Source organism: Scomber scombrus, chromosome 8 (genome assembly GCF_963691925.1).
Source record: "Scomber scombrus chromosome 8, fScoSco1.1, whole genome shotgun sequence".
NCBI classification, from domain to species: domain Eukaryota; kingdom Metazoa; phylum Chordata; class Actinopteri; order Scombriformes; family Scombridae; genus Scomber; species Scomber scombrus.
In genome coordinates, this window is record NC_084977.1 from 15,715,759 (window position 1) to 15,738,193 (window position 22,435).

Consider the following 22,435-nt stretch of genomic DNA (forward strand, 5'->3'; position numbering starts at 1 on the left):
AATGGCAGAGGTCACAAAACAACCTTCGTCTTCTCTCTTGGCTGGATGGTTGAGGACTTGACTTTTCATCTGAGTTTTTTTTTTAAATTTCCCAGCACTGAATCTTCCTTTTCTCAGCAGAGGCCTTGTTTGTCACTTGCTCTGTTTTCTGGCTTGTATCCATCTCCTGCTGGCCCCGAGGCCAAAGTCCACTCAGCTGTAATCATTCCTCTTTAGCCTACCAGCCCACACAGGACCTTTGCACTGTCACTGCTACTGTTGATACTGAAAAAAGACTGCAGCAGCCTGGACTCCTTCGCAGGCCGGTTCTCAAGCAGACAGACAGCTGGATGAACTCTTATTTAGGAGATTTAAATGTCTGCTGGTGTGGAGACTAATATAATTCAGACTGAACTTCCCCTCCGATAATGTTACAAGTGTGTGTTGCCTGAAGTCTGTGTTTGCCCGGAGCACCGTACAAGCAAAGACTATGTGGTGCTGAGCTGGATGTGTGAATGTTTTCCAGACAGAGAATAGTAATGTGTGTGTAAGTCTGTGTTTTTTAAATGCAGACACTCAAGGATTGTGTGTAATTTTGATCAAACATACAGTGTTTTTACATAATACTATTTATCACTTTGTCCCACTGAAAGGAGCCTTGAAGGATGGAGCTGTACGTTCAAACACACTGAAAGCTTCAAACAGGCTCAGATGTTGACATGTTATACAATCACACACACACCTGAGATGTTACCAGCAGTGACCTTGTGAACTCATTATACCTTTTCTATGTAAAATATTAACAGACACGAAACCTGAAGTTGACTTTTAAACTTCAGGTTGAACAGACAAACCCGAGTACATGTGGTCTGCTCCAGTGAACAACTCAGTCTATCTGAGCTCACAAGCAGAAACAAACTTCAGGGTCATCAGGGTATATTTCAGTAATTGTAAAACTGTTGTTAGTAATTTACCAAAATGTTGTGACTGACATTAATTTCTAAAACTGAAGTCATTTGTGTTCAACAGTAGTTAATACAGCAAATCTAAACAGGTAAAATGATATATGTATAAAATATATTTAAAAAACAGACCTATATTATATCCGTTTGATGATATAAAACATAACAGGTAAAACATATCACTATTACTGACTAAATATACAACTATGCTAAATTGTATTCTGGATAACGGTTTAATTAATTAAGTGTAATTAATTTCTTCCACCCTTGTGAAAGACCATCAGATAAATACCTACAAAAGTCAATTTCTATAACCCTCTTGCAGAGGCAGCAGTATGGGGAGTTACCTGTGGATCCAGCTGGGCCGGTGTTGCTCATCCATCTTAATAAAGGTGTTTGTGTGGAGTGCAGCTCTGCTCTGTGGCATTTTAGGGTCCTTAAAGGACAGTTGAAGCTCGCTGTAATGAATAACCCATCAGCTCGGCTGGGGCCTCAAGCTGCCACAAGGGCCCTCGCTGTCACATCCATCATCTGCTGTGGGGGCCGCTCAGCACAAAGGGAGGGCGGCTTTACCAGAGTAGTGGGGTACAGGTGTGTGTCCAAGTGTTGGTCCTGCTATCAGGGTCAGTGACACCAATGAGCCATGATTAGAACGGCTTTGACCCCTCGTTTATTACTTCTTTATCTTAAGAACAACAACTGCTGAGTGAGTGGGAGGGGGTGAGAGACGAGGGAAACATGGGAACAGGAATGACATTGTGGGGTGGGAAGATGGTGGTGTGGGGGTGCGTAGAGAGAGGTCGTCCTGGTCCAGAGGGGTTTAAGAGACACAAAGAGCTGTAGCTCCCAGAGGATCGTTCCTCATCAGCCCACCCTGTTTTCATTACTGGCCTGATTAATCTCGCCCATCAGACCGCAACATAGCTATAATATATGATATCTCTCTCTCTCTCTCTCTCTCTCTCTCTCTCTCTCTCTCTCTCTCTCTCTCTCTCTCTCTCTCTCTCTCTCTCTCTCTCTCTCTCTCTCTCTCTCTCTCTCACTCTCACTCTCTCCCCTACTCATACACACACACACACACACACACACACACACACACACACACACACACAGCTTCCTGCAGGTATTCTCACATCCATATGGACACACCCCTGTGGTCTGTCACATGTTTAGCTCCCATGGTAACAGAGACAAAGAATTATCAACATACTTGATAAATGCTGTAAATTTGTCTTGATATACCTACCTGCTCTTTTTGCACTATGATTTTACTATTAACCTGTTACACTGAATAACAAAATTCAGCCTGTAATTCTGGCAGTCTTGGATGATTCAGTCTATATTTGTGAACATCAACTACTCGCCTCCAAAAACATCCCTTGAGGCTTTTGTGGTGATTCCTTTCAGATTATTTTTGTGTTTGTTCAGCCTTTAACAGCTTAATTTCACAGTTTTTTTGTCTAGTAGCTCTATAAATCCATGGCAACATTTACATGATTTCAAGTAACACGAAATCTGAAGTTGTATTTTTTTTTTCTCCTTATGATCTTTTCACACAGCTAGAAATTTTTCCAGGCGAGACAGGAAGAAGAGAGTTTTTTAATACACACACACACTCCCTGCGGGGCTCTCACTATAAAAGGGTTTTCATGTTACTGTGCCAACAAGTGCCTGGAGTGTTGATACCTTTATGTAAAGGGCCAGCATCAACCTTAAAGGTTATGAAATATTGCCAAATCTGTGTAATGTTCTCAGAGCTATACATTATGTAACTTCATTATAAAGACATAGGAGTAAAGATAATGCCCCATCCACCAACCAAAACACTCTGCATTTTAGTAGCATGCATTCGGCTTAATTTGTGTTCCGGGAAACTGGGCCTGCAGTATTGTTTTATTTCTCCATCTATCATGGACGGGTGCTTTTTCAGTCTCATTCCAGTTGGTGTGTACTGCTCTTTTCCTGTGCTCAGTGAGATGTGCAGACCGGCCTAATCAGAGATCCAAGTATTGATTTCCGGGCGCACAGAAAAAAGGGGCAGTTGCTTGCCATGCAATACAAAGGTACTGAGTAGGCCTAATCAACACTTATTGATTATTTTACGCTGACTGCTTCCTTCTGGTGTGCAGTTTTCTGTTGAGCATACCCGCTAGTATGAAATGTGTGTGTGTGTGTGTGTGTGTGTTTTATTGTGCTTCGTTCTGTCACTGTGGAGATATATTGCTGTCATGGAACATTTGTCCGACCGGGGGAATAAATTGGGAATAAATGAGCGACAGTGAGGCTGCATTTTATCAAATAATCAACCTAAGTGCATTCAATCATGTGTCTATCATAGAGTCATACCCAGACATGCACGAAAAAGGAACACCTGCTCATTCACATGCATGCAAACAGCCGCACAGTGATGTGAGAGCAATTGGCAGCAGCAGTGGAGAGGCCAACTCCCGTAGTTGGTTGCTAATGGCTACAGGATCCAGGGGAGCGGGGGAGAGATGTCGATAATGACAATGTCACTCCCAGCCAACCAGCTCTCAAAAAATGGGACAGGACACACACATTTACTCAAACACATGCAAGTCTATTTGTGCATTTATAGCACACAGACACACAGACACACACGCACACACACACTCACGCACTCATGCACACACGCACACACACGCCTAGATGCTGAAATGGAAGAGCAATTTTCTTCCAACCAGGTGGCTGTGTTATTATAGCCGTCAAAAACTGATTCTGCTCCAGAGGGACATTTTGGCTTCACATCCAACGGTTGAATAAAGGACTTTCTTTCCTGTTTTTCACTGCATGTTCTGTGATCAGCTTATAAATTCACTAAATATTCATTTCAATTTCAAGGTCAGTCAGCGATTACTTTCTTAAGCTTTCTTGTTTTCTGTTAACGTACAAATCGTCTTCTTTTTTTTTGTCAGTCATTGCTAATGTCTTTAGCTTTTATAACATTTGTTGCATTAAAGGGGAGAGTCTGCTCTTTTCATTATATCTACTCCAGTGTATCATGGGAGTTTTAGCTTGAGACAGTTCATTTCCTCGATCCATTCATCAGCAGTGTCAACTGTTTTCAGTTTGTCCTCAACAAATCGAGTGGTCGCACCCGCGAGTCTGTTTTCCATGACTGTTTATTTTGTACCAAACTTACAACAATTTAAATTTTCCAAGTTTAAATGCAAGTGCCTCATTTCACATATGAATTAACACCAGCTTTATTTTATCATATTATATAATCAATATTGACCAGGGAATTCCTCTTTCTTACGACATGCTGTATGTTTCCAGTGTAACAGCAGGCTAACCGGGTTACAATGGCGCTAATGTAGATGATGTAAGGTCATGTAAAACCTACAGGACAGCTTCTCTGGTCTTAAGTTACAATTGTGAGCTTGTTCACTTACACCATAAGATTGAATTACTAACTGTCACCAAGTGAGATATGCATGAAAATAAAAAATAGGAATATAAACACATAAAAAGACAAAAACTACACAAAACCATTGTGAAATTATTGTAAGCATCAGACGCACCAGATAGTTTGTTACACGGAACCATCTGAGAGGTCGTCCATGTAAACTGTTTAGAAAAGAGTAAAAACTCTCCAAAAAATACCTGACAGGTGATTGGATGAACCATCTGTCTGTCAATGTCTTACCTTGTGAGGCAGGTAGATTTGTGAGATCACATGATCACACGAGAATCCTCATAGGACGCTGATTGGTCTAAACCACTGTTGGTCCACAAGCACAAAATTTGAAGCCTGACAAAATGAATTCTAGCATGATTTCGGGAATTCCAGCTGCCTCACAAGCTAAAACCTGCAATAAAGCTGGCTGCAGCATTTCTATAAGGTCTTTATCATGTTCTGAAAAGTAAAAACCACTAATCCACAAAATGATGTTTTCCTTTTACAAAATAGGACGCAATTTGATTTTTAGAGCTATGACTTCTGACAGCACTTTACTGCTGCATCTAGTGTAATGCAAGAGAGCAGGCTGATGAATCTATCTGTGGCCTCCCAGTACAGACATGGCCCTGTTATTTTCCGTATGAATGCGGTGAGTGTGAGATGCCGCTCTTATCACTTCCACTTGGTCGCATATGGATTGACTGAACAAGCGCAGCGAGGAGAAAAGATGAGGAGAGGAGGAACGGTTAGGGAGAGAGGTGAGACAGGAAGCAGACATTCAATCTACCTCCAGAAGAGATAAGAGAGACAAGAGACAAAGAAAAAGAAAACGTTGCTTAAGCTTAGATTCCTCCCTCCCTCTGTGGCAGAGAGGTAAAATGAGACATCAGCACAGCAGCACAGTCAAGCATTTCTGATGCTGCCTCTTCTACACAGACTAGACGATGATTAATATCAATCATGTTTGCGTAACGCTGAGAGCAGAACATAAACCGTATTGTAATCCTAATGAGGCATGACCATGTAGACCAACCCTGACTAATGGAGTTAAGCTGCTAGTTGGCGATCCTGGGGAGAGATTGGAGACTCTGTATCTGTTCACTGGGTTCACACTATGTCATTTATTTTTCTCTGCTTTGATCCTTCAGAGGAGGAGAGAAAAAAACACTTTGTCAGAAGACATAAGAAGGTTATTGAATGCTGTACTGTGTGCAGAAAAATGTCATTTTTGTATTCCTGTTATAGTCCAACTTTGTGCTTCAATCTATTTTCTAATAGACTTTAAACTACCCTCATTAACTGTACTATATTTAATGGTTTAATTACATTAATTATCATTTAGATAAGGACTTCAGCTCTCTCCTTACTCAACATAGCTAAAATACTCAGTGCAATAGAGTAGTAGCTATAAAATATAACACAATACATTATAGTAGAAAATATGAGCATATAGAAACAGTCTCACACAAATTGACAGTTTCCCCTCAGGCTGTGGGCATGTGCTGCGAGTTCACACTATGCTGATGAGACCTGATGCCCTCCAACCCTCGCTCAACCACCAGCCTCCCTCCTGTCTCCCTCTCTCTCCCCACTTCCCTCTCTCTCTCTCTCTCTGGTACTCCTCACTCTATTTCTTTCGCTCTCTTTCCTCTTGCACACCTCCCCTAATGTTTTAATTAGGTTTAGCTTCATACTGTATAACCTTCATTTTTCCAGCTCAGTGAATCAGTGAATAATTTTCCAGCAGCAGCGTGCTACGTTGCCTCCCAACCTTAGTGCTGCCATATTGTCCGGTCCCAGTCAGAACAGGTTCATACATACACAAACATGCACTGTGAAGCATAAGTTGTGTGAGAAACAGTACCGGCAGTGCCAACGTAATGTCAGACAGACCTTAAGGATTAAACTCTCAGATTGTATGACAAACCTACCAAAACCTATAATACACTTGTGGTCAGCAGGCATAAGAAGAGATTCTGATGTCGCAGCTGAGGTTTTTCGTATATGCTTGCAAACTTTTGAGGTGGCAGTGTGAACCTCACTTTCTGCTTTCTTTGTAACACAGTTTGTCATCCACCTGCTGCACCGTCCTAAACATACATATTGCATTTCTTCTTTGAACCACATACCTCTTAATCTTAATGTCACAGTGTGAAGATGAACTTCTCCACACCACTTAAGAACAAAACAACACCCTGAACTGTGAATCGCTTCTGCTTTCTTTTCATTAAGCCAGTTCTGGACAGAGGAGCATTTACTTTACTTTACTGCCTTGCTGGCTTATTGCTCCTTTTGCTTCATGTTGTTGAAACATTTTAACATGCAGACATCACATGTTTCAAAGGAGATTGCTATCAAAGTGATGACATCCTCTAATCCATAAACACATAGATGTACTTAATGTGTTGTGGTTCCAGGTAGCCATGGCAAGATAGTGATTCCCTAATGGCGCATAATGGAGGAAATTCAAGTAAAATACATACAACACACACACACACACACACACACACACACACACACACACACACACACACACACACACACACACACACACACACACACACACACATTTTGAGGTTGTATGTTGTGATGGGAAGTACCAGCATATCCTGTTGTGTCAGCTCTCTGTCTTTACTCCATCATACTGTTCTCCCTTTTATATTCAAGAACAGTAAGTCATCTGATGATAACCTGATAGTCCTGCTGCCCGAGTTTCAGCTTGTTTTGGTTTGTATTTAAACTTATTTCAAGCCTGATTTAGAGGAAGAAAGATTAGCTGCTTAATTCTGCTCTTCTGGATGGGGAGCAGATACTTTGGATAATCGTAGGTAGTACGGATGATAAATGGAAGCAAAGACGTCGTAGTCATTTTTTTATTTCAGAGTATAACTTTATTCTGCAGTTGTCTCAGAGGAGTCATCTTACAGTCTGACTCCACAGTGACTGTTCTCTTTGAAAGAGCCTCCATGAAATCAGACCTGATCTCTGTCGATTAGATTTGCTTCAATTAATGTTTTATAAGGGATCAGCGCAGCGCGTGAGTTTGCATACTGAGACCGTGATAGTTTATCCACATCCTTTATTGGACTGCTGCCAGAGGAATAAAGTCTGCGTTACCTGAACTATGGTAGACTGTGTATCGAAACGTGATATTGACAATAAATATCACATTAACAAGCGGCTTGGAATGAGAAATATAACCCATGCTGATCAAAACAAAATTCATTTTGGACAGTCCAGCCGATACCACAGAGTTTACGTATGCTACGTTTTATTTTTCAGTAAAACCATTGCAGACTTTACTGACAGACAAAATCATTTTTTAATATTCTGAATCTCAAAGGATTTAAGATGTCTCAAAGTTTGAGAGACGCGATTGAAGTTGTGTCCGTGAGATGCATCTGACAGCTTTTAATTCACACTGTTATCAGTTTGCCTTTTCCCTCGGCCTCTATCTACCTGTACTGTGGAGAGATGGAGGGAGTCAGTGAGACTCTAAGAGAAACTATCCCAATCTTCAAGGCCCTGCATGGTGCTGGGAGGAGAGAGAAAGAGAGGTCTGGGCGAAACTTCCCTTCGCTCTGACTGTCAGAGATAACACTTCACAGCAGCAGCTTAGTAAAATAAGAAGAGGCTGGAAAGAAGGGAGGGAGAAAGAGAGGGAGAGGACAGATAAAGACAGAGAATGAGGGACAGAAAGAATTGCTCAGACTGAGACCCACACACACTGTCTCTCCTTTTTTACTACCCTCTGAGGAATATATAGAGCAGTAATTAACTTTCCCATCAGCCTCCTGGTCAGTAATACAGCTTTCTGTGGACTTCCTGTTTGTGTGATTGGATGAATCTGTGGCCTACTTCTCCTCTCTGTCCAATTCCACCTCATCTAACTTCTTCCCTTGTCTCCCTTATTCTCATTTAACCGCCTCTGTGCTTTCAAGGCCCATTTAGCCCTCTGCTGAACTCCAAATCGAGTCACCGCAGTGCTTTTTGTCTTGCTGTCCCAAATGTGTCCATCTGTGCTCTGCAGTCAGCTGCGGTGCATATTTCTGGGTTTATAAAGGATACGAGAACTATCAGGGACTATTTAATGCATGCTGAGTCAATACAAGAGCACAACATGACAGGTTTTATACAACATCCTCACACACATTCATAAGAACTGAAACACAATTTAACAACGAACATGACCCATTTCACATGACTCTCAGAAACTTGTAGTGCACTTCCAGTAGCCTGCATGGCTCACGAGCGTGCCTTGTTTAAGGATCTGCTCGAGTAATTACTACACACAGTGCACAGCTGCACAGTGAAAAGTTTCTTTCTTTTATACTTTGGCACAGTTATTTTTATTTAGGTGAAAGTCATTTTCTGTCTGTAGATAAACGAGCTGATAACAGATTTCTCCTAATATGTATATATCTGTACATAATGGACTATATGGACTCTCACGACATACTGACCCCATGTTTACTTTTATGGGTCTCTCCATTCTGTTTTTAATTTATTTCCTTTCCAAGATTTTGCACATGCATAAAGAGACATAAATTAATATGAGCTCACACACACACAAACACACACACACACACACCATCTGTGTCTGTGTCTTCGGAGATGGCTGTTTTCCTCCTCTCGGTGTCAGAACAGGTGTAACTTATAAACAAGAAGAAAGATTACATGTTTCCTGTTTAGTTTCAGTACCTTGGACAGCAACCCACTATTCAAAGCACACAGTGACAGTGCTGTTGTTTTCACCTATTTACAAATCAAGTACCTTATTGTATTTTTTAAATCAAGCTACAGTGTTTTCATCTGAAGAATCACATCAACAGTATAACATAATGTACAGTAACACATATCAAAACAGAGCACAAATAGCATGACAGCAATAATAGAGACATCATTTCTTATACACACTCACACAGTGTTTATGTGCCCAAGATATTGATGGTGTCTTATTAAAAAAAAGCTATAATAGATAAGTGTTTAAACTTATATATGCTTATAGTTGATTACTCATTCAACAGTTATCTATAAATGATCATCTTTAACGTTGTCTCAGTAACATACTTGCTTCACCTCAACCAAAGATTGATTTCCAACTCGTATGGTTACTTTCACATCACATATTTAATTTACCAAGCAGGTCCAATCACTCCTAGTCACCATGTTCTTGAAGACTGTGTTTTGTAATCTTCATAACTCTGCACCTTTATTGCTCAGTTTTCTCAGGTGTTTCCAACATTGTGTGACATAGTGTTTGCTCTCTTTATACATTTATTTGCTTCCATATTTCTCTCCCTCTACACATGCATACTGTTCTTTTTCTCCCTCAATGTGACTTTCTCTTACCATTCTCCAGTGTGTTTAGGGTGTTGTGTGTTTTCCCTCCGGTCCGCGGGATCATCTCGCACCCCATCTGGCCTCTTTCTTTTACTCTTTCCCGCTCATCAAGTATTCACTTGGCTGCTGGTAATATACCCATCACATGTGCCTCTTGCTGTCTTCCTCTCTCTCCCTCTCTCCCTCTCTCTCTCTCTCACACTCACACACACACGCATGCACGTACGTACGCACACACACACACAATAATAGATAGATATTAACACTCCTCAGAATGTGTTGAATGTGTGATTCTCTCCTCCGTATCATTTTCTCCACTCTGTGCCAGTGTAGTTTAATATTTTGGAAGTGCTTAGCTAGCAGTGTGGTAGTATAAAAAGTACACAAGAATTGGGAGCTCCAGTAGTTCCTGCTCATCCTGCCTCTGGTCCTCCCTGGCTGCCAGTCTAGCCCAATGAGGGTGCATTCTTAATGCTCCCCTGGCCTCAATAAGAGAGATGATTGGTAGATTTAATTGTGGCTGGAGGGCGCAATGGGAATAAGTGGGAGAAAGGGAAAAAAAAGAAGAGGAACGGAGGGGGGAGGGGGGGGGGGGTTGTCTGGCTGGTTTTATGCTGTGTTTCCTTCCTTAAAGCCTGGCACTGCAGGATGTTGAAGTTGTTTATATTCACTTGCTCTTTTTGTCTCTCTAGATTTATATTAGCTCAGAGTTAGCTCAGTGCTATTCTTTTTCTGTGATTTACACCTGTCTGCGTGCTCGGAGGAAAGAGATAAGCGAAGCTAATACAGCGACAATCATAATGTAATGGCCTCCTCAGTTCCCCTGACAGTAATGCTATTACAACATAGTTCATATCCTGCAGTGGGGTGTCATTAAATGGGGTAAATGGACCTTAAAAAGAGGGACATTCAATTTTCTGCGTGTGTTTGTTTTAGAGGATTGTGAAGAGATAGAAGCTGTGTCCTCTCTCCTCTCTCCAGTCTCCAGTGTGATGATAGATAATATCTGAACCCCCATCATGGAGGAAATACTGTTCTCCTTCCTCTCAGCTCCTTTTCACCTTGTCTCTCCGAACCTAACATCGATAGATTTTCTGCACTTAAACATCTGATAGATCAGAAGGGGGAAAGAGTGAATTAAAACGACTAACAGAAAATCCATAATTGGCGAAATCTGTTCATGTTAAGTTGACACTCTGTTACAGCGCAAGTACGAGATACAGAGTGACAAATATGTGTTTGTGTTGATGGTCGTTCCCTACAAATCTCTTACAGCTAGTTAGAGGGTCTCCATGAAGTATTTATGTGCTGGTTTTATGGGGCCACGTCATAGGATGCCTGTATGGGAATATAAGAAGTTGGGGGTGGGGTGTGTGTGTGTGTCTGTGTGTGTGAAAAGGGTTTTGGGGGTTAGAGTAGTAGAGTTCTGGGGAAGCTGTCTCATCATTTATTTATACGATGTACAGAAGAAGGGGTTAGCAGAGAGGAGGAGGTGGGGGGGGGGGGGTGTCTGCCTTCTACAACCTGCCCGGGGAATACTTTAGGTCAAGAATTGTTTTTCTAGCTACCAGCACAATTCTTTGTCTGAAAAAGCGAAGCCGATGAATGAAGGCACCTGATTCTCCTGCTTGTTTAAACAATCCAGTGGTTCAGCTGTTGGTGCTGAAACAAAGAAACATGCTTGAGGTTTTTGTTGATCAATGGGTAATTTTACACAAAATAATGCTGCACATTTTATGGTCTTTTTTAATTAAATGACTGTGATTGTTGTTAAATAAAATTCTGTATAAATTTAGTGTTTGCAGTGGAACAATGTGTGCAGATGTTCTTTTTTTTGGTCTTTTTCAGTTAGAAAAATAAACATTTAATTAATCAGCTCAAAATCATGTCAAGTTGAGCCAATTTTATTTGAATAGCCGAATATCACAAATTTGCCTCAGGGGGATTTTCCAGTCTGTACAGCAATACAACAACCTCCATCCTGCATGTGGCAGACAAAATGAATGACAAAATGAATTGGATGTCAAAATTGTGTGATTAGTCAACAAACCCATTTTGTAATGTAAAACAACATTAAAATAAAAGGATAAAATGCTTGTGTTGGTTAAGCCTATAATCACCAAATGTTTGGTAATTACATTTGATAAATGATTGATCAAGTATTTAATTGACTTATGTATTTATTTATTTATGAATTTACAGCAGTTAAATGTTCCTAAATCTAATCAAGCCACATATTGATTTTTTTTTTTAGATCCTAGATAAATAGTTGTGGTGCCTTGAGCAAAATGTGAGCGAACCTTCAGCTGCTGTAAATTCTCTGCCTTGGTCGTTCAGGTATATAAACATTACCGAAGAAAAGTCTGTAAACACAGGTCGATTTAGCTCTGTGAAGACAGGAGAGTAATATTTATAAACAGTTGAAGTGTCAGTGCTGAAGTGAAGTACCATCCAAAACACTAAAAATACACACAGAGGGTGAGCAGAGGCATATATCACCATAAAACCTCAGAGGGACAGCCATTATTATTCCCCACTGAGGTGCTCTATCATCATCACACACACACACACCATGAAACAAATGCCAGGGCAGTCAGGACTACAGGGAACCTTTAAACATTTAGGAAAGGGGGGAGCGAGGGCCTCTGTGTGCTTTTGATTGGATGTTAGTGTGGAGGAAACAATCCCTCTGCAGCATTGAGTCGAGAACCAAACACGTACTGAAGAAATGTTTTAGGATGGTTTATTGTAGCTCTAAAAAGACAATATATTGATTTTACAACAGTTTTATGTACATTATTATTTATATTGTGGGTATAATAGAAAAATAAAAAGTTTCTATTCAATCATTCTGTTTAAGCTCTCATTTCTCATGACGTCCACATTTTTATCTACCTTCACCCCCGGCGGAAGCTGTAGGACATCACTGCTGTGATCCTCCAGACGAGTGATAATGAGAACTCATACTGTGTAGCTGAAAGAGAAGCTGTCAGACTTACATGGACACTGTCACCACTGATCACATTAAAGTTATGCCGCATGCCGTAATAGTTAGCATAAATTCAGTTTCTAATTAGGTTTCGTTACATTTACACTGCAATACAGTTGGAGGAAGATAAAGAGTTAAGATAATGTAATTATGAGATGCTAATGATGCTCCTATGTGCTGATGCTGGTTGAACGTAAAGTGTGTGTGTCGCAGTTTGAGGAGAGAAAGCAGCAATGAAGCCTCAGTAATCCACAGCTGTGAGGAGGAATTCAAAGATGACTGCGGCCTTTGTTCTTATACATCACACACTTCGCACATAAATGCACAAACAGAAGGAGATGTGAGCATGTGGTAATACACACACACGTCTTCACTGTAGTGATCAGCAGCGTACGGGGTCGGCAGGAAAACAAAGAGGCGGTGGGTGCAGGTCATTCGCTTTTCTACCTGCATGATGCCCTCACATCTACACTTTCATCCTCCACTCCTACCACCACACTCACTTTGTTAGTCAGAGTCCAAGTGGGGGAAAATAACATCCCAGTTTTTATGACTCTGGCTGTATGTTTGGCGTCATTGTCATGCTGAAGAATAAATCTTAATACATTAGATTTATTTTGAGTTGGGAGGACATCAGAAAACTATTTACACCTAAGTAATTTAGGCCTTGGTCTATTTAAGTAGCTTCACTTTAAACCTCTTTCTCTACTCTTCCTCCATCAGCCAGTTTGGTTTGTGTGTTTTGTTTGCGTCCATCATACACTACTCTCATCTCCATACTGCATTAATTACTTACCTAGCTGATTAACATTATTATTGTATTTTAGCATAAGCATTAAATTAGCATTTTTAGCTCTGTTAATGTGTTATTACCTGTTCCGTCACTGACTCTGGGTCAATTTGTGACACTTTCCATCTCTGTTCTTCAGTACTCTTTCATACAAACTGTTCATTAGCAACGTAACCTTTTACTTTAAATTACCACACAGCTCAGTTTGGTGTTTGCCCGCGAGCCCGACTGAAGGAGCCTGTTGGACCATTAGTCATCCTGTCACGGCACACCGACTAGCCAGGTACTCAGCAATTCAAATGACCCGTTAGCCAGCCGATAGATAGATAGGCAGTTCAACCACGCATCGCTCCTTCCAGACGGCCAGTCATCCATCCATCCTCGTGCAGCCGCCAGCCGGTCGGCCTGTCAGCTGGCTAATGCTGAGGTGGCGGAGCCTCGCGTGGTTGCAGGGCTGAAAGAGTTGTGACTTCAGCCTGAACTGTGCAATTGAGCAGAAGTGTGAGGCAGATTGGAGACCATCTGCTTCCTTTTCTGTCTCTTTTCTTCTTCATTTGTCTACATTTCTTTCACTTCTTTTGGTAGCTTGATCTTAACACTCATTTCTGTTCTGCTTTCTGTGGGTATTTGGAGTAAACCATGTACGGCCATGAGTGTACTCGACCTTTCAAAGCTGTATTCATTACAAGCCTTTTTACATTTAACCTCTTTAACTGGACCACCATTAACATAGTACAAGAGCTCCGATCCCTACCTCTCCATCTCTCTAAAGTCACTGTTAAACTTAAGTCGAACTTCATTCTTGTTTGCAGACTACATGTTTAATTCATAAAGTGAGTTCAGCTATATGTTTGTCCTATTTTCCATCTGTTGTTGTTACTGTAATGGTCTTGTTTTTAACGTCTAACGAGCGCTGCTTTAATGCACTGGAAGAGTTTAGCATGCAGTGAAGGATATGTTGCAGCATTTCTGATACAGCTGCTGCAGGACGTTTTCCTTTCTTATCCTCCTTTGGGTTTGTTCTTCTGCTGTGTACTTTAGGCTATTCTGCAGAGTGTGGTTTAATTAACTTTGAATTCATTATATTAACGGGTGCAGAGGCAGTTTTTCATTTATTTTTCTTGTAAATCTGTCGGACTTTAAAGCAGTTGTTGAGCACTTATTTCACCTTTTCATCACAGGCGTATACTGTACATGCCTGCTGCTACACATGTTGATATGTGTGTGTGTGAGAATAGAGCAGTGATATTGACATACTGCAGCCCGGGGCATCGCTTTCTTATTACTTTGTCGCATAGAAAGCCACTCCATCCAAAGGCTGCGGTCTGGGTTTACTCTATACAATAGCTAATGTGTAGGAGGCCGTCACCACTGACACTATAGATACTTATTCCAGTAAAACCGTTCTCTCCTGTAGAAACACCAATGAAATTCTTAATTTAACATTTAGTGATAAAAAGGCACACTGATTATGAATATCATCAACTGCTGATCATCAGACTAAACTGAGGCAATCAGTAAATGTACAGTATGTGCGAACATGATAGAGAGATTCATCCTGTGTGTCCTTGTCTGCGGCCGGCTAGTAGCTCCCATTTTAAGCTCTGTCAGGTGTAAGATATCCTGCTGTGAATGAGACAGAATGATTTGAGACAGAGCATCGATGCTGATTGAATTGACCGGTCCTGAAGAAGACGTGCAGGATTCTGTCTGACTAAAGAGAAACGGAAGGAAGTCGTTGATTTAATTGTTATTCTGAAAAGCTGACAGTTCTCCAGAGTGCCGAGGAACCTTAAACGAACACACCAAGTTTTTGGAAGATTGGCCAGTTGGTTAAGTGAGCCAATATGTGATGAAAATACTGATTTAGCACTAGGATACTCTAAAGCTACTCACATGCATGTTTGTTTAACAGTAAACTAAGACTAAACGCTTTGACAAGATTCATACCCAAAACTGAAAAGAACAGGAGACAATAATTCACACCGTCCTGCTTCAACAATGAAAAGTTGTAGCTGTTTTTTAATCATTTAACCATTTAGCTTTATGCTACTACAAGCTCTCACTTTCTCTGATCTGAGTTGTTTGTCATTATCACCCAACATAGTGGATGATACGTGCTTGTGAAACTGCATATTTTACAGTAACAATTTGATATCTACAACCTCAACACTTTGCTTTGTACACTCCAATATGTGCATTGATGTTTATTTTTCTTGTTACCAGGCATTTGAGAACATTCAAACTTAATCATTCAGTGCTTCTCACCACCATGTAATGTGTGCTTTGCTGTCAGGTATCAGCAGCCAGGCAAATGTGAAAATGTTGTATGAAAACTGTAAGAATGTGAATAAAGCTACTTGTATTTGATCCCTTTCCTGGGCAGGTAAACATATAAATGAGTAACAGTGCTTCATAGATGGGTCCTTGCACAGTTAATCACCATTTTTGTGTTTCCTCTTTTCTTTTTTCTCCAGTCACAGATGACGACACGGTGAAGAGGTATTACGCTAAGTTTGAGGAGAGGTTTTTCCAGACGTGTGAGAAGGAACTCCTGAAAATCAACACATTCTACTCAGGTATTTATTCATCTCAGAAACACTCGATGTGATGTGACCAATGTAGAATGCAATCAATGTGATTAACGGACTAATACTCACAATTTCACTGGACAACATCTGCATAATTCAAAATGTCCTTACAACAATTTTATATGAAGTATAGTATTTAAACCACTATTGTAAAGACAATTACAGCTATATCACACAGTCATGTTAAATAAAAGTCCAGCTTATCATAGTTATTGCACAATATTTAGTACACATTGTATTTCCTCTCTGATTCTCCAGGTATGTACAGCCCCTCTTAGTACCAAATCACATTGCGTCTAATCCTGGTCATTAGACTGAAGTAGCCAGTGGTTGTCATGTTCAGGCGAGCAGGGCCTGCCTGTGTGTATTTCAGGGGACGGGGGAGTATGTGTGTGTAACATGAGATAGCAGCCATAATATATTCTGGTATTCTTGTACCAGAGGGTTGCCTTCTGGTGTTTGAACTTGAGCTCAGGGGGAAGTGGGAGGTATCTACGTAAAGATGGACAGTGCTTCCTCTAGAGGCGGTTTTGTTGAACTGCAGAATCTCTGGGTCAACAGTGGGCCAAGGTTGACTGGCAAGATTGTTCCAGCTCATAATGATGAGAGATTCATGGCAGACAAACGGCTAGAGCAGCAAACAAACAGGCTATAAATCATGGCAGACCTTGTTAGCAAGAGTTTGATTTACTGAATCACTGAAGAAACTTTGATGCTCAGGATTTTTTTCCTCTGACAGCAGTGTGTGTTTTTAATACAGACATATGCCTGAAACTTACTGTTAGCTTCTGTAGTAGTCCTTCATTATCCTGATCCTGATCTGCTGCACATAATGGATCATACATGCTCCCTTTGCTTAGGACAGAGCAAGCAGATGAAAATCTGATGACTAAATATCTTTTTTTTATTTATTAAAATGACTCGAATAGTTTAGAGGTCTATTTTATTTTCTGTTTATATGAATAAAGGATGTGGAAAATAATAGAGGAGAACAATAGAACAATCACTTATCATGTTTGATGTTCTCACTGCCACATGTTTGACAGCGGCAGTCAAATCACATCAGTATTACAGTCAGTGAGTCACTGTCTCCTCAACAGATCAGCGGTGTGAGGTTGGTTAAATGTTGTGTATGAAAACATCAGCATCTCGTTCCTCCTCTCAGGCGTCTTGTTTATCATCCGCACACAGGAGGGCAAATCAAGACATTACCGGCAGCTTTATCTGGTGCCAGTGTGTCGGTGTGTAGTGGTTTGAGGAGAAGCTGGTTAGCTTGTGTGTGTTAGAGAGAGAGCAGCAGAGTGATGGAAATAAATCGTGTGCTGACTTTACATAAGATACCTGCCTCCACATAGCTCTCTCCCTTTGTATCTCCCTGTGAAAGGGGTCCTGACCTCTTAAAGCTATTCTGCTGCATTGTGCTGAAATCCGGCCTGTTGGACGGCGCTTTCATCATCAAGGGTCAAACACACACAGAAAAGAAAATGCACTCCTTGTGCAAAGTTTCCCTTCAGTTTTTACAAGAATATCAACTTATGCTCTCTGTTTCTGAAAGCTGAGGAAAAACAACATCAGACCCAACGCAGTGAAAATCTACACCAGCAACACTCGTCTGTTTAAGGTTCATTAACCTCGCTCCAGTTAACTGCCCCCAGCCATGTCTTCTGTTGAGTGCCACTGCATGTCCAGACCTCAGATTTAATCTAAACCTACAAGTGGCAGGGAGTCAGGGTCTTGACTCTCTCACACCTCCTGCCAATGTCATGTGTTCATCCGAGTGTTCATCCAAACGTTGTTGTGACAGGCTGTATGACTCCTGTAAAGGATTAGCCACTTTCCAAAAAGAGCTGTGCCATTCCTGTAAAGCAGGTAGTGTGATATCTTAAGAATCTGGGAGGGTGTGTATGTTAAAACTACAAAGCAAAGTGAAAAGTGAAACCTCTGCTTGACCAGTGCTGCGTTGTTCAGTTTAGGACAAGAGGAACAACTATTTAAGCCTCAGTTACTGTGACTGTTGGTCCAAATCAAATCTGCTGTTTTATTAGACTGCTGTCACATAAAGCACTGCAAGAAAATGTCAGTGTTCATACTGTGACTCCAGATCTGTTCCTTTAAAAGTTTCTATGCCAGCTGAAGGACCTTGTTAATCGCAGGAGCAGACATGACTTGCACATTTTTCAGAACAAGAAATAGGCAGATAAATGGGCTTCATTTGTCAATCACTGAACCTGTGTTGGGAAAAAAGCAGCAAGAGGAGAATGAAGTCTAATCTCTGTCAGAAAAATAGGAGGATGTGAAGTTAATGAAATGCAGGTTACCTTGAGTGACCCCCCCCTCTCTCTGTCTCTCTGTCTCTCTGTCTCTCTCTCTCTCTCTCTCTCTCTCTCTCTCTCTCTCTCTCTCTCTCTCTCTCTCTCTCTCTCTCTCTCTCTCTCTCTCTCTCTCTCTCTCTCTCTCTCTCTCTCTCTCTCTCTCTCTCTCTCTGGGTATATTAACCTATCACTGACCCAGATAATGGTTCCTCACTCAGCAGCATCTACATGTCAGCTCAGTCTAATAGCCTCCATCCTTTTGCTTCCTGGAAGAGACAGGAGGAGAGGAGAGGAGAGGAGGGTGTATAAAGGATTATTTTTAGTTGTGTCATTTTTTCTGCAGTTGCTCATTATAGAAACCTGTCCTGATTGAAGATCACTGCTGCTAGTTGAAGTCTTTAACCAGCAGTTTGTTAGGTAACTGCTAAAGTGAAGGGGTCTGCTTTGCTTTCTTTACCCCCGTCAGGCCAAATGGTTAGACTACCAAAAAGTAAATCAAACAGAGTGAAGCATTATGTCTGCTTATTAATGGTGTTTATTTTAATTTAGTTGATTTAATGATTGGGGTTATTAGTAAATAGCTCATTTTTTGCCACTTTTTATTAACTTAAAAATATATATGATTTAAAATGTCTTCATGGGGCATAAATATTCATTTAAATTGAATGAATATGAATATGTGAGGTATGAAAATGCATGAATGTGGTGCATTTTGTGAAATGTTTCCTTCAATAACAAACCCTAAAAACAGTTTTTAATCTCTTTCTTGTCTCTGCTCTGTAGAAAAGCTTGCTGAAGCCCAGAGACGTTTTGCCACTCTGCAGAATGAGCTGCAGTCTTCACTGGACGCTCAGCGCGAGAGTAATGCTCCGCCCGGACTGCGGAAACGCAAGACAATGTTCCACCTGTCGCAGGAGGAGCGCTGCAAACACAGCAACATCAAGGACCTGAAGCTAGCCTTCAGCGAGTTCTACCTCAGCCTCATCCTGCTCCAGAACTACCAGGTAACGACACAGACACACACACAAATTAAAAATGCATTCGCAGATGAAAGGGAAAAGTTTTTAAAGGACATTTAAATGAATGTATCAAGGCAATACCTCTTTAGAGTAATACTCACACTGTAGCAGCCAATTGTTTGGAATAAAAAAACTACGTCTGTCTCTTTGTTGTCCACAGAACCTGAACTTCACTGGTTTCCGCAAGATCCTGAAGAAACATGACAAGATCCTGGATACTCCTCGTGGGGCCGACTGGCGTGTGGCTCACGTGGAAGTGGCGCCTTTCTACACCTGCAAGAAGATCACACAGCTCATCACTGAGACAGAGGTACATGTTCATAAGTACACATACACATGTACTGTATGCACTTTAGTACACAGACATTGATGTAAAACAAAACTCATAAAATCATTGTTGTTTGTGTGTGTGTGTCTAGACACTGGTGACCACAGAGCTGGAGGGAGGAGATCGTCAGCGGGCAATGAAGAGGTTGAGAGTTCCTCCACTGGGGGCAGCTCAGGTCAGAAGTATAGCCGGTCACACTGGAGGTCTCTTCTGAGACCTTTTATAGTGCACTTTCAAAGAAAAGTAAATGCAACCTGCCTTGACAAACTGCAAAAGAGTGACAAATCAGTTAAATACACCTCTTTATCTCAAATGAAGTTGGGAAGTTGCTAAACCCTGGTTTAACAAAAATAAAGAGATAGACAAAATGGTTTAAAATGTTTTTCTCAATCCCAAACCCCAAAACACCCCAAACCAACAGTATTAAAATCACATAAGAATATTTTTAGTATCTGTGCGTGAGAGGGTCCCTGTAGGATAATCCTTGCATTTATCTTCCTGTAATCTTGTTTTTCGTTGCTGGTGAACACAGATTAAAAACAAAACATGAGCCGCTTATCAAGAGAGAAAGAGACAAAGAAACAGAAACCATGTGAGCCTTCAATATTGATTTTATAATTGCCTTTCCATTGTTGAACAGACAGGATATCTTTCAGAAATAATCGAGGCGATTGGCATTTGACTTCCCTATTTTATATCTAGTGTTATTACTGCATTCATTATTGTCATGCATGACTTAACTTATTCTATGTGACTGTTTTCTCCATTTCCCCTACAGACATTTTTATAATACATACTGTATATTCATACAGAAAAAATAGACTAAATTTATATGGAGACATTAAAAAGTTCTGGTTGAGATTTTGTTTTATCTGAATGTGCAAAATGACTGTCAAGCTTGATCTAAGTTGACCGAGTTGTTCAAATTGTTAATACATACACTGATGAGATGACTGTAGTTTGATGATAATGTCCCTCTCTTCTTGCTTCAGCCTGCGTTAGCCTGGACAACCTTTCGTGTGGGTCTCTACTGCGGCGTCTTTATCATTCTCGCCATCGCCTTCATTCTCACTGGTATGTCACGTCAACATTTGAATTCATCAGTTTTTAATTTCCTGCTGAGTGCTGAACAATTTGTAATGTGTCACTGTTAGACAACTGGCAGTTTTGGTTGATTGTTTATGATAAACAGCAAACATCGTCGCTGTTTTTAAAAAAATATTATTATTTTTCAAGCAGAAAGGCAGAGGTCTCAAACGTTATCGTCATTTTATCAGGTGCTGTTTTCATCCGCTATGAGAACATGTGGCCTTTGGTGCGTATCTATCGGGGCGGTTTCCTGTTAATCCAGTTCCTCTTCCTGTTGGGCATCAACACTTACGGATGGCGACAGGCAGGAGTCAACCATGTCCTCATCTTTGAGATCAATCCTCGAAACAACCTTTCACACCAACACCTGTTTGAGGTCAGAATGAGACGCATGCCAACACATTTATGGATGGGAACACACTCTTGTCTTCAAAAAATAAACTTTATTTCTGTAGTGCAGGAAAAACAACTTTGTGTTTAGATTGATAATCAGGAGTGTTTAACACATGCAATGTGAAAGAATGGGGTTGTTTAGTATCTTGGGTAATCCAGATTCAAGAAATGATTACCATGTAAAATTCATGCAGCAGCAACAATACATACCTAATGTCCACAGGGTTTTATTCATACTGTAGAAATACAACACATTAGCTAATTTGCACTGAATTAATCAGACTACCTTTTTAATTGAGATTTTGTGTCTGTTTCCTCTCTCTGTGGTGCAGATTGCTGGTTTCCTCGGCGTGTTGTGGTGTCTCAGCATCCTCTCCTGTCTCTACTCAGAGTACACCTACCTCCCCATGCAGATCAATCCTCTCATCCTTTACGGCTTCATGGTGCTCTTCCTCTTAAACCCCTTCAAGACCTGCTACTACAAGTCACGTTTCTGGCTCCTCAAGCTACTGGTCAGTCCACTCATTTATTTACTGGGAGCATTTCCTTCAGATCTCTGCTGCTGTAGTTTGCTTTGTTTAACAGAATAACTATGCCATTTGAACTTTGGTGTCCTCAAATGATACACACTAAAAACTAGTTTAGTTTGGAGTCCGAAAGTACTTTTAATTGAGTAAAGGAGCCCAACAGTCAGGATTCAAGGCTCATGGTTATAAAGAGACAAACATTGACAGCCGCTAACCAGGAGCAGACAATGCTTCGGAGACCTGCTATGATGAAATGAGATACAAACAAGACGATTTTCTTTTGTAGAATATCATACAAAATGCAACATGGTAAGGTCTTACCTTACCTTACGTAACTTTGTTTTGACCGTCCTGACCCATATGTTGCACCTTTGTTTTTACTCTTGTTGGTTTATTTATATTTTGGCATCTAAACCAAGAAAAAGCTGTAGAAGGAAAGTCCAAAGAAAACTATTAAAAACAAATTTTGCGTGCACTATTTGCTTTTTTTCTATTTTGTGCTGCCGACACAATTTAAATATTGTTTAAATATTGTGTGTGTGTGTGTGTGTTTGTTTGTGTGTGTGTGTGTGTGTGTGTGTGTGTGTGTGTGTGTGTGTGTGTGTGTGTGTGTGTGTGTGTGTGTGTGTGTGTGTGTGTGTGTGTGTGTGTGTGTGTGTGTGTGTGTGTGTGTGTGTGTGTGTGTGTGT

At 40.8% G+C, this 22,435-nt stretch overlaps 1 protein-coding gene across 1 annotated transcript in view; it reads left to right on the top strand.

Annotated features, from left to right (window-relative positions):
* Positions 1-22,435, top strand: part of xpr1a (xenotropic and polytropic retrovirus receptor 1a) — a 65,240-nt gene that overhangs the window by 30,077 nt on the left and 12,728 nt on the right. Inside the window, exons 3-9 of the mRNA XM_062423478.1 lie at positions 15,965-16,066; positions 19,174-19,394; positions 19,570-19,719; positions 19,829-19,912; positions 20,730-20,811; positions 21,015-21,202; positions 21,552-21,731. Coding sequence (XP_062279462.1) covers positions 15,965-16,066; positions 19,174-19,394; positions 19,570-19,719; positions 19,829-19,912; positions 20,730-20,811; positions 21,015-21,202; positions 21,552-21,731 — 1,007 coding nt within the window. The remainder of the gene's footprint in view (positions 1-15,964; positions 16,067-19,173; positions 19,395-19,569; positions 19,720-19,828; positions 19,913-20,729; positions 20,812-21,014; positions 21,203-21,551; positions 21,732-22,435) is intronic.